Below are 14,785 nucleotides of genomic sequence, written 5' to 3' on the forward strand. Positions count from 1 at the left end.
AGTTATTAAAGTATCTCGAGGTAAAAAAGGTATTGACTTAATGCGATAACAGATCACAAAATATATCGAGCATTTTCGATATTTAATTTCTTGCAATTTCGTTTAAAACAACCTTATACTTCACGCTCAGATTAAATATTTTGACTTGTATGGTTATGAACATGTTGACGGTACAGTTTTATAGTTTGTGCTGTTTGATGAAATTAACTGAACTTTAACGTTACATACGATCCTTTTTTAATTATCATTTCACCACTAGTAATACAACTCAGATGTGAAAAAAAATTAATGAAGGACACAAAATCTTACAATTTCAAACAGGCAGCCTTCATACGTTATAAAAATAGCATTTTAATACGAAATAATAATGCACATGAATTGCTGACATTATATGCAAGTGAATAAATATACAAGTATTTCATCACTGAGCTAACTAAACTGATGAAAATTATGATCGAGGGGCACTAGCATGAGGCACTGCAGCATTTTTTTTCCAGTTCAATAGTCCTCAGCTGCTAAAAAAGTGAAAATTAATTTATTTTCTCATTAGAATTTGTGCTAATAACTATAATAAAGTCATGACAATAATTAATACTGGATGCATATTAATGTTCATTATTATATAATTTAAATGCAAGTGTTTAAAAATATTCTTCAATCAAACGTGTTATCTATATGTTCCAGCGGAGACACCTTCCTAAGTTCCCACTAAAAGCAATTTATTTAACCAAGAATTTTCATTTTATTCCATACCTAGTATTAAATGGGTCACAGAACTTCTAGCCAATCAGAATAGAAATTCAGCATAGTTTTACCGTTTCTTTATCCAATAAATAGTAGGGGTCTGGAATGTGTATAAGGATAAGTCGATATTGTATTATGATAGTTAAAGATTTAACATGTACATTGATATAAAATGTTAACAAAAGTATTGTACAAGCCTGCAACCTATTAAAAGTGTTCTCAATTATCTTAAACAGTATGACCAAATAAAACAAGTATAGCTAAGAAACTTTAAATTACCAACTCCATTTGCGAACAACGAAGGTTTTATGTCATATACAACATCATAATTGTTTGACAGTTATTCCAAAAGTAAAATTATGAGTAATGAAAATAACACCATTGGAAAATCTGAACACACACTACACATCACCCATGAAAAACAATGACTGACAGTCATGTCCTTCAGTTTAAAATAGCTAGACGAAGCTCCTACAATAATGAGAGCTGTCTACCTTTGCTTTGGTCAATAATTCAAAAATTAGGAATATTTATAACTAAATCTCAAGAGCCTATAACCCACCTGTTTAGTCCACATGTGTGTGAGGTAACATTTGAGTTGGAAATTTGAATGTCTGATAAAGCTTTACACCAACTGCTGCCTAATTTTAAAATCAGTGAATAATTAAGGTCACAGTGAGACTTAAATGTTGCAGGTACCCACACAAAGGCTTTTTTTTATAAGTATTTCAGAGCCATTTCAAGAAGATCTTGTAGAAGACATACAACAAGTACAAAGTTCAGGGTTTGACACAGGGAGCGCTATATGTGGTTTGGATATTGTTCAAGTTAGGTACAAAAGAAATGCACATTATTTAAAAGTGGAATAATAGATATTGTAGGTGTGTTTTGATTATTTTAGCTGAAAATGTTTTCAGTAATGGAGACACTCAAGTGTGTGTAATTTGCTATAAAATCTATATTTTCTTAGTTTCCATTATAAATTCTGTTATCATAACTCAAGTTATTAATCTGTTGAGATATGTGCCAACATTTTCAACTGTCTACCTCTTCACTCATCTAACTCCTTAACTAATGATTGTGTGCCCAAAGTGCTTAACATGTCTTGGTGTGACAACATCTAAAGAACTATACAGATCACACATTATATAATCAGGGCCACAGGAAGTGATAAGACCAGTCAAACCATGGCTTGACGACTTTTTCATGGCATTTATAGCTATAACTTATACATTAAAACTTACTTCTTTTATTTAAAAATATTACATTGTGTGTATGCAGTATAAATAGTTAAAACGGTTAAGATTCAATTTTATAGGATTAAATTTCCTAAAATTTTCTGTGGAAGAAAATTACAACACAATAATGAAGACAACTGAAGCAGATTTAATGATTGCTTCTGAGGGAAATTTGAAAATATTAATGCTTTAGATGAAAGAACTGTATATATACTTCTGTTGTACCCTGTATATAAAATAATTCTGTATGTATTCATAGTTAGAGCACACATTGTACCAAACACACTTCATAGTCAGTGAAATGAAGTTTGAGGAACATCATCAAAATCTTCATTCAATGTTTTTGTGCATAACGGACAACAGTTATAGGAAACTCTACCCATCATCTTATTTTTCTTCACTCAAACATAATATTAACAAGTTAGTCCCATTGTAATTTAAAGGAAGGAGCAGTATGATATTTTAATTACAGTATATGAACTGTGTTTTAGCTTTACTTGAATTAATTGTGTAAGACTTTATTGAGAGAGCCTATCGTTATGTTCAAATACTTAAGATTGAATACACTACAAACAACCACCTCAAGTTTGTAATAAAAAAAGTTACTTTTTATTCCAAACAGGTCACGGCATTCCTAATTGCAATAGCATCTTGTCAAGTCTTGGTCTATTCAAAGAAATGTATTGAATACAGCACTGTTTGAGAGCATACTTTTTAATAAAATCTCATTTAGTCTAATTAAAAACTATTTTACATTGACAGTAAAATTTAGACAGCTGACAAATATTGGTCCATCATATTTTTATTCACAATTTTCGTCTTACCTATTTTAAAAGTATCCAAACAATCTAATAAGACAAAGACAAAATTTTCTAGATATGAAAAAAATATAGTTTAACACTACTGTATACGACAAACATATTTCGTGATAGAGAATAGAACAATTACACTGTGAAACAATTTTTGTTCCTGGATAGTATATGTTATTTCTTCATTGTTTATGTTGTAAAAGTATAGAAAATTGTCATTATTCCCTTCAAACTTTGCTTTTGTGACCTGGATAATGAAATTTAGAAATTAACCTATTTTCTAAGTAAAAACGGGAAAATTTGCATATTTTCGTTTACATAAGGTCTGAATAAAACAACACATGGATCAAAATTTTCATGTATTTATACTAATGTTATACAAAAATGTTTAGAAGTGAGTAGTTTTTCGAGATTTGCCACTGTAATGTAAATCACTTTAACGTGTCAGTCCCCAAATATAGTCTCCCTCATGTTTTCGTTATACGCTCCTTGGTAGCGGCATTCAAAGTCCAATATATCTGGAAGTGCTCGCCTTGCTCCTCTGAGTATGCTCTCATGTTTTCCTTGAATTTATCAAGATGAGCTTTGAGGCTTCTGGATGAGCTATCAATGAAGAGGCATCATTCGTTCTGATTACGGGCAATTCCAATTGCCTCGCACAGACCGGATACATTGTGGCAGAAGCAGAGCCCATCTTAACGAGTGAAGAAGCTTGAAAAATGTCGGTGACGCTTCCTCTGAGTTGCGACTTGCGTACTTTCATCTAACAAATCCCATTCCTTGAGCCTAGGTGTTAAAAGCTCGGCATTCGACTTTGTTAGACCAGGATCTCTGATCAAGTCATTGAGGTCTCTTTGGTTGAGGTAGTATGGGTTTCACTCACTAGCTGCACCTCTGAAATTGTAATCTGGATCTTCAACGTCTACCTCCTCTTGTGATTTGCTGCTGAGAAAGAAGATGATGCGGTGAAATCAGCAAGTAGAAATAAAATTTAAGCAACAGGGAAGTTGAAAGTTATTCTTACTGTAAGAAGCTTCTTCACGACTTATGATCATCATATGTGGGTGATTAACATTGAGTAAGAGTATATACTGGGAACTGACTTCATTCAGAGACACGGATGTGAAGCTAAACTAGCTTCAAATAGCTCATACTCTATGACCATGAAATCAAGACACACTACATGATAATTATTACATCAGAGGATGAATTTTCAATGACAACAAGGGTTTCAACCATTTACATCTAGTGATTGGGCCATAATGCAAGCAATTACTCCAGCATGTCCTGATGGATTGATGGTTAGAAGAACTCTTGTGTATATGAACTTTAAATATTTCGTCATCAAAACCATGAACACAATGAGATTCAAGTTAAGTCTGAAAGGGATATTGCAATATGTGAAAATGTACAGATTGAACTTTCATAACAAACAACATCACAAGCAGTCATCCTTAGAGCAAGATATATAAAGTCTGCTGTTAAATCCTCACACAAGAAATATAACTTACGACTTTGCTTACAAAAGCTGTTTAACTAGAGCTATTGGATTATAACAACTTATCAATGTCAAACACATAAATGAATATTTATCAAAATTTGCATGCCTATGGAACTTATTTTAAATCAAGAATGGAAGTTTGAATAAGCCTTGTGTGCTTCAATGTGTCAGATCATTAGAATAAAAACAAACAAACAGTTTTTTATAAGTCTTCTGGAAGCTTGGTGGAAGTATGCATTTGCAGATTTTGAACCATTTAATCATGTATAGCTAAGTCTCAAGAAACATGAAATAAGAATCTTCCACTGCTATTTTGAGTTACCAAATAGCAATACATAAAGCAACAAATCATCATCACTGATGTTTGGTAGAGAATTTAAAGTGCCATCGAACTTTTGTTTGGAAGATAATTAGTTAGTAGAGTTTTACACAGAATATGCTAAGCGTCATAGATATTATACATGATTCTACTCAGAAATTAAGTTAGATAGTAATGGAAATAAAAATTACTACGATCTTGATATTGGTAAGAATAATTCCATTGGACTGGTATAGTATGACTGTATAATCCCCTCTACATGAAAGCACAAACTCCAAAATTCCAAAATTAAGCTGGTGTTAGAAAGGGCCATATCTTGTACTAAAGCTAATCAACAATATGATTTATAAAAATCAGAGGGATAAGTAACAGGAGCTAAAGGTTATCTATTGTAATTATATTTTGAAGTACGTTAGTGAAAGAGTAGTAGATCTAGATCGGGCAATTTCACAGAATAATTTGTCACCAAAAAGTGAACCTGTTGACTAGACTAAGGATTCTATCTAGATCACTTGCAGTGAATTAACGAGGTTAGAGCCAACAACGGATTTGTTCAACCCGTCCACAAAACAATCTCCAAATGATGAGACAGCAAACAACAACAGACATAATGCCATAATCTTCAGAAAAGAAAACATCAAAAAGTTTAGTTTGTTTGAATTTCGCACAAAGCTACTCGAGGGCTATCTGTGCTAGCCGTCCCTAATATAGCAGTGGAAGACTAGAGGGAAGGCAGCTAGTCATCACCACCCACCGCCAACTCTTGGACTACTCTTTTACCAACGAAAAGTGAGATTGAGCGTTAGATTATAACGCCTGCACGGGTGAAAGGGCGAGCATGTTTGGCGCGACGGGGATGCGAATCCGCGACCCTCAGATTACGAGTCGCAGGCCTTAACACGCTTGGCCATGCCGGGCTTGAAAAGTTTAGTAAATAGCTTAATGTTTTAACTTTGTATTAGAATTGCTTAAGGAACTTTACAATCCAGGAATGGGACAGTGTATTAAGCTATATTTATATGTTATTTAGAAGCTTCGTGATATTAAGAATATAGTAACTTGAAATAATATCTAAATGGGGATATATTGTTTATAAAAATACAAGTTATCAATAAATGAACAATTAGTGAAGTAGTTATTGAGTAATGGTTAATAATTTAGTAAATTATTCAATGAGTGAAAGGTCGAGTAGTTTCTGAACATGTAAAAGTAATCAGTATGTTAGTCAGTTTTGTTATGAATCAGATAAATATATGTTAAACGTTATTATTGTATTTTGTGGTCTACAACTAGAGGCATTGCTAGGCACGGGTACACGGGGCCCGTGCATCAGTTATATTAGGCAATGGTTCTAATCTACTATTATTATCTTGAAAAACAGACTAGAAACTCTGATTGATAACATATTGAAACGTGAAGTTTCGCACGCCTATGAGTCCGAGCTTCGAATCGTTTAAAAGCTAGCGAGACATGTAACAACTATTTGTGTAAGATAAATGAAAGTTTATTGAAGAGAGTGTGTGTGTGTTTTCTTATAGCAGAGCCACATTGGGCTATCTGCTGAATCTACCGAGGGGAGTTTATTGGAGAAATAGAATAATTCATTATCGCTACATGAACTAAGGTTCACAATTATTTTCACCAAATAATTTAATAAAATATATGCTCAACGAAATAACATGTTACAATGCCACAATTACCAATCGAGAACAAGCGCTTCCACGGTGATTGTGATTGATTCTATCTTATATATATACAATTTCCCATGACTTTATGGAGATAAAAAGTAAAAATGATTTTGTGGTTAGTAAAATGATATCTTTTTCTTTATGAGCATCGAAAACATAAAAATTAAAAACGATTTTGTGGTTAGTAAAAATTATATCTTTTTCTTTATTAGCATCGAAAACGGTGTGTTAATAAAACATTTTAAAAGGTGGTGTTAGAGTTGCGAGACGAATTTTTCTGAACGACGTGAAGTTATGTAGAGTGTAGTACTTGTACTGAGTAGCAATAACAATTATTTTAAATTTACGCTAAAGTTTAATTGAGAATATAATAACAGTTATTTAAAAAAATTGAAAACGTGGGTAGTAAGATGGTGCGTTTATCCTTGCTACTCAGAACACTTGATGTTGCTAAGAGTAAGAGGTCTAAGGTAAGTAAACAAATATCGACTACTAGTAGTAGCGGTTAGTGACTATCACCATAGTATTCAGTAATTGTGCTTATAGTAGTACAAGTGCTAGTAAAATGTCCATAATCAGAAGCAAAAATTGTCAGAGTTAACTTAAATTTCAAAGATAAATTTCAAGTGTCAAATTGGTTTTATTATTTACAGTAATATTATAAATTATTCAACATATTCCCTATAACATTAACAGTATTATGGAGTAATTATAGACAGTTCCAGTACTTTGCCATTTTGATTTTGATTTCATCAAGTTTTCTTACTGTAGAATCTTTTGTTGAGATTTATAAGTTAATGTTTTTTTATTTTTTTATTTATGAACTAAGTCAATGAGTGTTACATTTACCTTGGACTATTTTATTTTATTTTAAATCCATATAAATTAAATTTTAACATTGAATTTGCAACTTAATGGGGCAAAAATCCATAAAATACTCGTGACAGATTCCACCAGGTCAGATTGGTTACAAAAGACACAGAAGAGTTCAGAATGCTATTTATGTAAACCTTTTACTACAACATAACTGTTATTGCAAAAAAATATGTGAAATGCATTGTTGGCAACAGGTAAGATGACATGTTGTGGTCGAAATACTATTATGCACTGTCATAATTAATGAAAAACCCAAATAAAATGAATAAAGAATATTACATTAAAATATCATAGGCCTAATACTAATGTTTTATGACAAGTATAATTAATTATAATTGTACTTCACCACCTTAAAAAAGGTGTTCACACTATAACTGTAGTAACAACCAGAACTATTTTAACAAGTGCTACAAGAAAAAGTGCACAATCAATAAAAGAAGCTCTCTTTTGTTTGCGTCTGATTTTCATTACTATTATTAATTTTTGGAAACTCCTTGTACACAATAATATAGTTGTTGAATGTAACTCTTCTTTTTTTGTAACTATTAGCCTTATTTTTTTTCTTTCTAAACTTTATTTCAAACTTCTTTTCATTTTGCAGAAGCAAACAGTGGTTTAATTGAGATTTATCTTATGTTTCTGTGGTGCTCTGCATCAGTTTCCATATGTTTCTATGCTGTAGAAGAGGAAATAGCTCGGAAAATAAGCAAACACATGAGAAAAGTAAAAATTCAAACTATTAAACAAAATAAACAAAAATGTGATTTTAAAAATAGGAGAAATGAAAGAAGTGGATGTTCAGAAGTTTTCTTAAAAAAAAGTTGTAGAACCAGGAGACAAAAGATCATAATATTTGTAAGCAATAATTTTATGTGTAGAATTTCTAAGTAACTTCTAAAAGACATTTTGGTTAATTGCTTTAAAGCATTTTTTAGTAAGATACAAGTGTATCTTTTGGGAGGTTTATTTTTTGTACTTGTGCTGTTGGTAGTACTTTGCTATACAATAAATAGCATTCTTTTTTAACCCTTTAAACCTAAGCAGGTGCTGCCAACATCTTGTCGAAAATCCTTGTTCTTCCTCGAGATGGTGACAACATTATATAACATTTATGTTTCTTTGGCTGAAAAATAACGTTGGTACCATGTTGGTATCCACATAATTAAGAAAATTAAAATTTTATAAAACATGAAACATTAGAAATAAATTTAAAATTGTTCTTTCAAAGGTTAATGAAGATAGTATTTGTTATGGAGAGAATCAGCATCAGGTTAAGTCTGAAGATGACCTAGGAAGGTCAAAATGTTGTTCTCTCCTTATCAATAAAAGTGTTACTACTCATGCCAGTTGTTCTGAGATACATAGTACATGATTTTGCTGCTAAGGTAACCTATTATTCTTAATATTCCAGCCTTTTTAGTATACTATTGAAGCAAACTACCCATAGAAAGGCTGTATAAATAATTAACAATTTTGAAAACCCCAACTGAGTTTCATAGTTTCTTCTAATTCTTTGCTCTTCAGAAAATAAGTTTTAAAACCTTAAAGCATTTTCTCATAACTTAACTCTTTTACTGCCATTTTTAACATTAATTATAAATTAATCTCACTGCATGTCTGTGTTTCAGAACACTTTTTCAGGCTAAAATGAAAATTAGGTAAAATGAGTCAAAAGTGATTATAAGGGTTTATTTAGAACATATTTTAATTTCTGATATCTTAATTTGAAACAAACAATAATTAAGTTGGTTTAAATCATTGCTGTAATATTTTCTTTGATATCAATTGTATTAACATTATTAAACTATTTTGCCTCACCCTCTATAGTGTGTCCAATGTATGCTCATGGCAGTACTCAGTAGGAAAACATTTGCTTAAGGCAGTGGAAGTTAAACATATTATTGTCATAGCTTGTTTCTGTATTCTTTAATGAGTTGATATTATTTTTTAATAGACATGTACACACACACACACACACACACACACACACACACATTATCTTAAGTGAGTTCCATTGAAATATGTGGAATGTTACATTGACATTCATGTTTGTCCCCAGTGGCATGTCTGCAGACTTGCAACTCTACAAACCAGGTTTCTATACCCATGGTGGGCAGAGCACAGGTAGCCCATTGTGTAGCTTTGTGTTTAATTCAAAACAACAACAATGACATTCATTTTTATAACTTCAAAGTCCCTATATGGAAAACAAAGAAGTTTAGTTACTGGTTTATAAAGAATGTTTATGGTGTTACATATGTATGATAGAGTACTATTGATGCTTGTTAAAAAAACTGTATGGGACTATGTGATAGGATGTTGTTGATATTTGTTAATGAAACAACAAACTTTACTGTGTTTATTTATAGTGGAGGTGGTGATTATGTTATGATCCATGCGTACACTTCAATAAGTGAAAAATCGTACTTTTAAAAGTCAATGTCTAGATTGAAGGTTTTAGTATTATATTGTTATAAGTATTTCAATACTTTTGTATGATTGTGATATGAAAGATGCTACTCTTTTTTTCTTTCACAAACAAAAACTGTAATTACCACATACAAAAGGTTTTAAAGTTTTTGTTTATTTGTTATTTCCATTGTTTTTATTAAAAATTAGGAAAATAATAAAATGAATAAACAATAAATTTGTCTTATATTTAACAACTACATGTAAGACTGCTTGTAAGATAGTTTTAGCTTTTTATATACATTTGGTAAAGTGTTAAAAAGCAAGTGTCTTATTTAATAATTAAGGCTAGCAACGTTTCTTATTAAATAAAAACATTCAAACATTTTTGGTTTAGTAATAAAAAATAGGAATTTCTTTAGAGTAGGACATGAAAACTTTTACTAGTGTCAAAAGTTTTATTTAATATGTATTATATGGCAGGGTAGTATCATTTAAATTGTATAATATTCCTGTTAGCAGGTTGTAGTTTATTTGTTCATAGTAATAATTTCTTGAAAAAGTGTTGTTTACTAATGTGTAAGACATATTTTTATCAAGTTATTTTATGGTTCTCATTTAGATCAGAAAAAGTAAATTCATTGATAGTCTTAGAATTCATGTGAAAGCAGGTGCAGGAGGTATGGGATTACCAAAATTTGGTGGAATGGGGGGAAAAGGTGGTGATGTTTATATAGAAGCCAAAGAGAACATTGAACTTAAGTATATCAAGGACAAGTGGCCAGACAAACGTTTTAAAGCAGGAATTGGACAAAATAGCAGGTTAGTAAATATGCATGCTTTGTGTTTATTTATTAGATAATTGTGCAAAACTAAGCCTTCATCATGCATTCTATATACACATTTTCGTAGTTAAAGGAAGATGAAATTCTTAAACAGTTTATACATTTTATAAATGTATAAATTATATTTTTGATAAACTATTTGAACTAATTAGTTTAAAACTTTTAATGGTTTAATCACTTAGTTTTATTCTTCTAAACTATAGTGTGTTAAGTGTAGCTAATGAAGGTTTTGACACTTCAGGTTAACCAACTTATAAAATTCTAGGCTTGACTGGAATACCAAAACATAAATAGGTAAGATTTGCAGAACGTTTTTGGTGCTTTTATGGCAGGCATGTTTTTATTTACTAGTTAATCAGTTAGTACAGCACTTCTCCATCAATGATACGTATAAGCTAAAAGAAAACAACAAACAAAAATGTTAGGCAGTAGGTACTATCAGAGAGTTTGCCTTCTTTGTACTCAACAGCTAAACATTAGTGACACTGGCAGATACTCTCATAGTTTGTCGTAATAAAGACAGAGTGAGTAAATTTGGTAGCAATATTTAGATAACATGAATAGCTGGAATAATTTAAAAAACAATTATTAGAAACCCTTATTTTGATTAATTGAACAATTTTGTGACCATCAGTTTAATTGTAATTTTGATTAATTGATTGTTGGAATATTTGAAAACCATAGTCACTGGAAACACTAACTTAATTGATTTGATCATAATTTAGATTAATCATGTAGTTTGTATGACACTGATCAATGTAAACGATAATCAGTTGTATAAAGTAATCAATTAAGTTACTCAGCTTTGTTCTACAATAAATACAGTGGTGTGGGAAAGTGATTTAAAGCAGTTGCTGCACTGAAGATTTAGTGCAAAGTTTAGGAGAGTTTGGAACAAACCATAGGTTGGGGAATTTTTTGTGGTTTCTTTAAGTATTTTTTTATTTCTTAAAATATTTTAACTTTGGCATTGTAAATATGTTCTCTAAATGTAAGTAGAACAGAAAGTAATTTTAACAATTAATATTTTGCCTTTACAGAGAATTACCATAATAAATTTGACTAAATATTTAATGGTTTAATATTTCTGCTTTTTCATTAGAGCATACAGAATACTTGGGGAACCTGGTGAAGACCTCATCATTCCTGCACCTGTTGGGTTGACTGTTGTTAGTGAGCATGGAAGAGTTCTAGGTAGAAATATGCAAGTCTGTTGGAATGTTGTACATTTATCAAAAGCACGAAATAATTTTATTAAATGTTTATCCTTTCAGCCATGGAGGTGATGCAATGTGACAGTCAGTTACACTATTAGATTGTAGTAGTTCAAGAGTTGGTGATGGGTGGTGTTTACTAGCTCCCTCCCCTGTAGTCTATCATTTCTAACTTATGGATGGATAGTGCAGACAGCTGTCAAATAAATTTGTGTGAAATTAAAAAACAAAAGACTAATTAATTAAATATGTTATGTTTGTATTGAAACAAAAAATTTTCTTTTTCAAATTTCTCAGTTTATCCAGTAAAGACTGCTCTTATCAGATATTTTAATACAACTTGCACTTGTAAATTTAGAAATCTATTAATATTTCTTTTGTGATCTTCAAAGGGAAATTTTTGCAACTAAAATTATGGATTTTAGAAAAGTGTTGGGCTCATGAATAGTTTAGGTGTGATTTGAGTTTTTAGATTTGTAATAGATTATGAATTTGTTTTTGTATTTGTGTTCATGTTATTAGTCAAAGTAACTTTTGAAGTTTGTATTTTAGTTTGTGATATGCTGACAAAGCTCTCTTTACATACATCTATTCACTTTATTTTAGACAAATGTACTTGCACATTTTTCGGGCAAGTCTTTCTAGATTGATATATTTATTTTTATGTTAAACTTAGCTGATCTCAACAAAGATGGAGACCGTGTCCTTGTAGCAGCTGGTGGAGCTGGGGGAGGTCCACAGAATCAGTTTAGTGGACAAAAGGGGCAGGCTCAGTCTTTGACTCTTGACCTTAAACTCATTGCTGATGTTGGATTAGTAGGGTAAGGTAGAGATATCTTGCTGACAGTAATTAAACACTTATAATTTATTATTCTTTTTTAGATTACTTCTCATTTTAAAACTTTTCATAACTCATTTTTGTGTATTTGTAGGTTTCCTATGTATATATTTTCCTCTAAGAGTGTATGTACAATATTAGTGAGGTTTCCAGGGTTTAATATTGCCCAGTATGCAGGAAGTACTTGATGTTCTTGTTTTGGGATTAGATAAGAATACAGATGCTGCAAGTTAAAGCACATGGCATACTTGAAAAGTACTTGCATTTTGAAAAAGTATTAGGGGCTTTTATCCATGTATTTAGTTTTCCAGATGAAGTAATTATCAAAATTTTGAGCAAATAATTATCCCCCAAACCATCATTACACAGACAAAGACATTTATTTGTTGTAAGATCAAGCATTTTTTTTTTTCTGTAAGTAAAACACAAAAACTGTCAGTTAGGAACAAGAAATCATATTTATTTTCATTTCACGTTTGCAGCTGCAAACTATTATTCAAGATATTCTAAGTACAGGGTGTTTGGAAAGTCACTGTGCACTTATATATTTATTAACAGACAAAACTGCACAGTGACTTACCGAACACCCTGTACTTCCTGTGGCTCCTAGCTGATCTAAAACAACCCTAGAAGGCTAAGTGAGGAACGACAAAATGCTAGCAAACAAAGTTCAGATTTGTGATGTGAGAAGTTAGAATATTTTGTATGTAACAATGATGTAGGGTAAACTTCTCTCCAGTGTGTTAAGTAAGATGCAGTACAAGTTAGGCTTGTGTTAGAACTTTGGGGTTCCTTAGTCAGGTTTAAATCTGTGTGATGTCATTAGTTTTCTGTACTTCAAGCTGTTAACACATTATAAAAGTGATAGACAGTCAGTTTCTTAGCACAGATAGTGGGTGGTAGTGCTCTGCTAACTGGCTCATTTCCTTTCTTCTTATTAGTGATTGAAAATTATGGATGATAGCTAATAGCATTAACAGCTTTATCACAGATACAAATACGAAATAAGTTACTGAACTTCAAATAGCCTAAATATTCATTTACACTGAGGAAGAGTTTAAAAATAAATATTATAAACTGTGATATGTTCATCATATTTTTAACTTCAAATTTGATATTTATTAAGCTCTCATGGATCTAATTTCAAACTAAGTTTTACTTAATAAAAACTATAATAAAATGATAATATGAATTCACAGTAATACACTATCTGTTGTTACAACAGTGGTGAGATGGAGTATAATATACACTCATAATAATTGAAAACTTTGTAATAACTTTCCAACAATGTTTCAAACCTGTAAAAGTAAGTTGACTTTTAAAAGGAGAACTGAAATCTTAATTAATTAATACTGAACATGCATCTGAAAGCCTGATTAAGTTATATTATTTTTAATCATTAATTTATACACAGAAAATTTGTTAGACTGTATTATGATTAAAGAATGATTTGAAAAACAATGTTTACCCCAGTTCATTATTTGTTTTTGTGTATAACAACTGATTAAATGCTCAGTTATTTACGTAGCCAGTTATTGAACCTGTGTAATATTACTCAATCTGAATTTTAATTTTCATCATAAATACAATTTTGTACTTACAAGAATTATTGGTGGAGGGTGGGTGTACAGAAAACTCTTGCCCCAAGGTTCTTCAGAAGTTTGTGACATCACTGGTTATAATGCTGTATTCATCTTGCCTCTCATGGAGTATACATTTCCCATTTCTACTGTTGTTGTTTCTGGGAAAGTTTTATAACAATGGACATCATATCATTTCTCAAATTACCAACTGTTTTATATCTTGTTTAATACTGTTAACTACTTTCATATGATTAATTTTATGGTTTTATATATATCATTATAAAAACAGCCTCAAAATATTGGAAGAAATCACACACTAGCAGTAATGAGCAGGATTAATTTCAGTATTGAGTGTGCATTTCTGTTTGCATACATTATTAGAGACCATATAAGTCACAAAGTCATGGGACTACAAGCAAGATGATACACATGTAGTTTAAAAAATGTCTTTAAAAACTTTATACTTGTATGATTCAAAAAAATTATTTTTTATTGTTTGTTACCACTATAATATGTATACATAAAGATTAATTGTGTTACTCCTTCCTCCATTAGGTTTCCTAATGCTGGGAAATCAACTTTATTGAAAACAGTATCTCGAGCTTCTCCAAAAATAGCAAGTTATCCATGTAAGTTTTGGTCTAAGGTGTTTAAATAAAGTGGTTTATACATTTCTTAACAAAATTCCAAATAATTCTAAAAACAAAACAAGATGATATCT

At 31.0% G+C, this 14,785-nt stretch overlaps 1 protein-coding gene across 1 annotated transcript in view; it reads left to right on the forward strand.

Annotated features, from left to right (window-relative positions):
• The first annotated feature begins 6,555 nt into the window (after window positions 1-6,555).
• The window catches only part of LOC143252600 (GTP-binding protein 10), a 30,204-nt gene continuing 21,974 nt past the window's right edge, over window positions 6,556-14,785 (forward strand). The window contains exons 1-5 of the mRNA XM_076504976.1: window positions 6,556-6,769; window positions 10,207-10,406; window positions 11,532-11,623; window positions 12,320-12,464; window positions 14,620-14,693. Of these exons, the coding sequence (XP_076361091.1) occupies window positions 6,710-6,769; window positions 10,207-10,406; window positions 11,532-11,623; window positions 12,320-12,464; window positions 14,620-14,693 (571 nt within the window). The 5' untranslated portion in view covers window positions 6,556-6,709. The remainder of the gene's footprint in view (window positions 6,770-10,206; window positions 10,407-11,531; window positions 11,624-12,319; window positions 12,465-14,619; window positions 14,694-14,785) is intronic.

This window comes from Tachypleus tridentatus, chromosome 6 (genome assembly GCF_004210375.1).
Source record: "Tachypleus tridentatus isolate NWPU-2018 chromosome 6, ASM421037v1, whole genome shotgun sequence".
Classification (NCBI taxonomy): domain Eukaryota; kingdom Metazoa; phylum Arthropoda; class Merostomata; order Xiphosura; family Limulidae; genus Tachypleus; species Tachypleus tridentatus.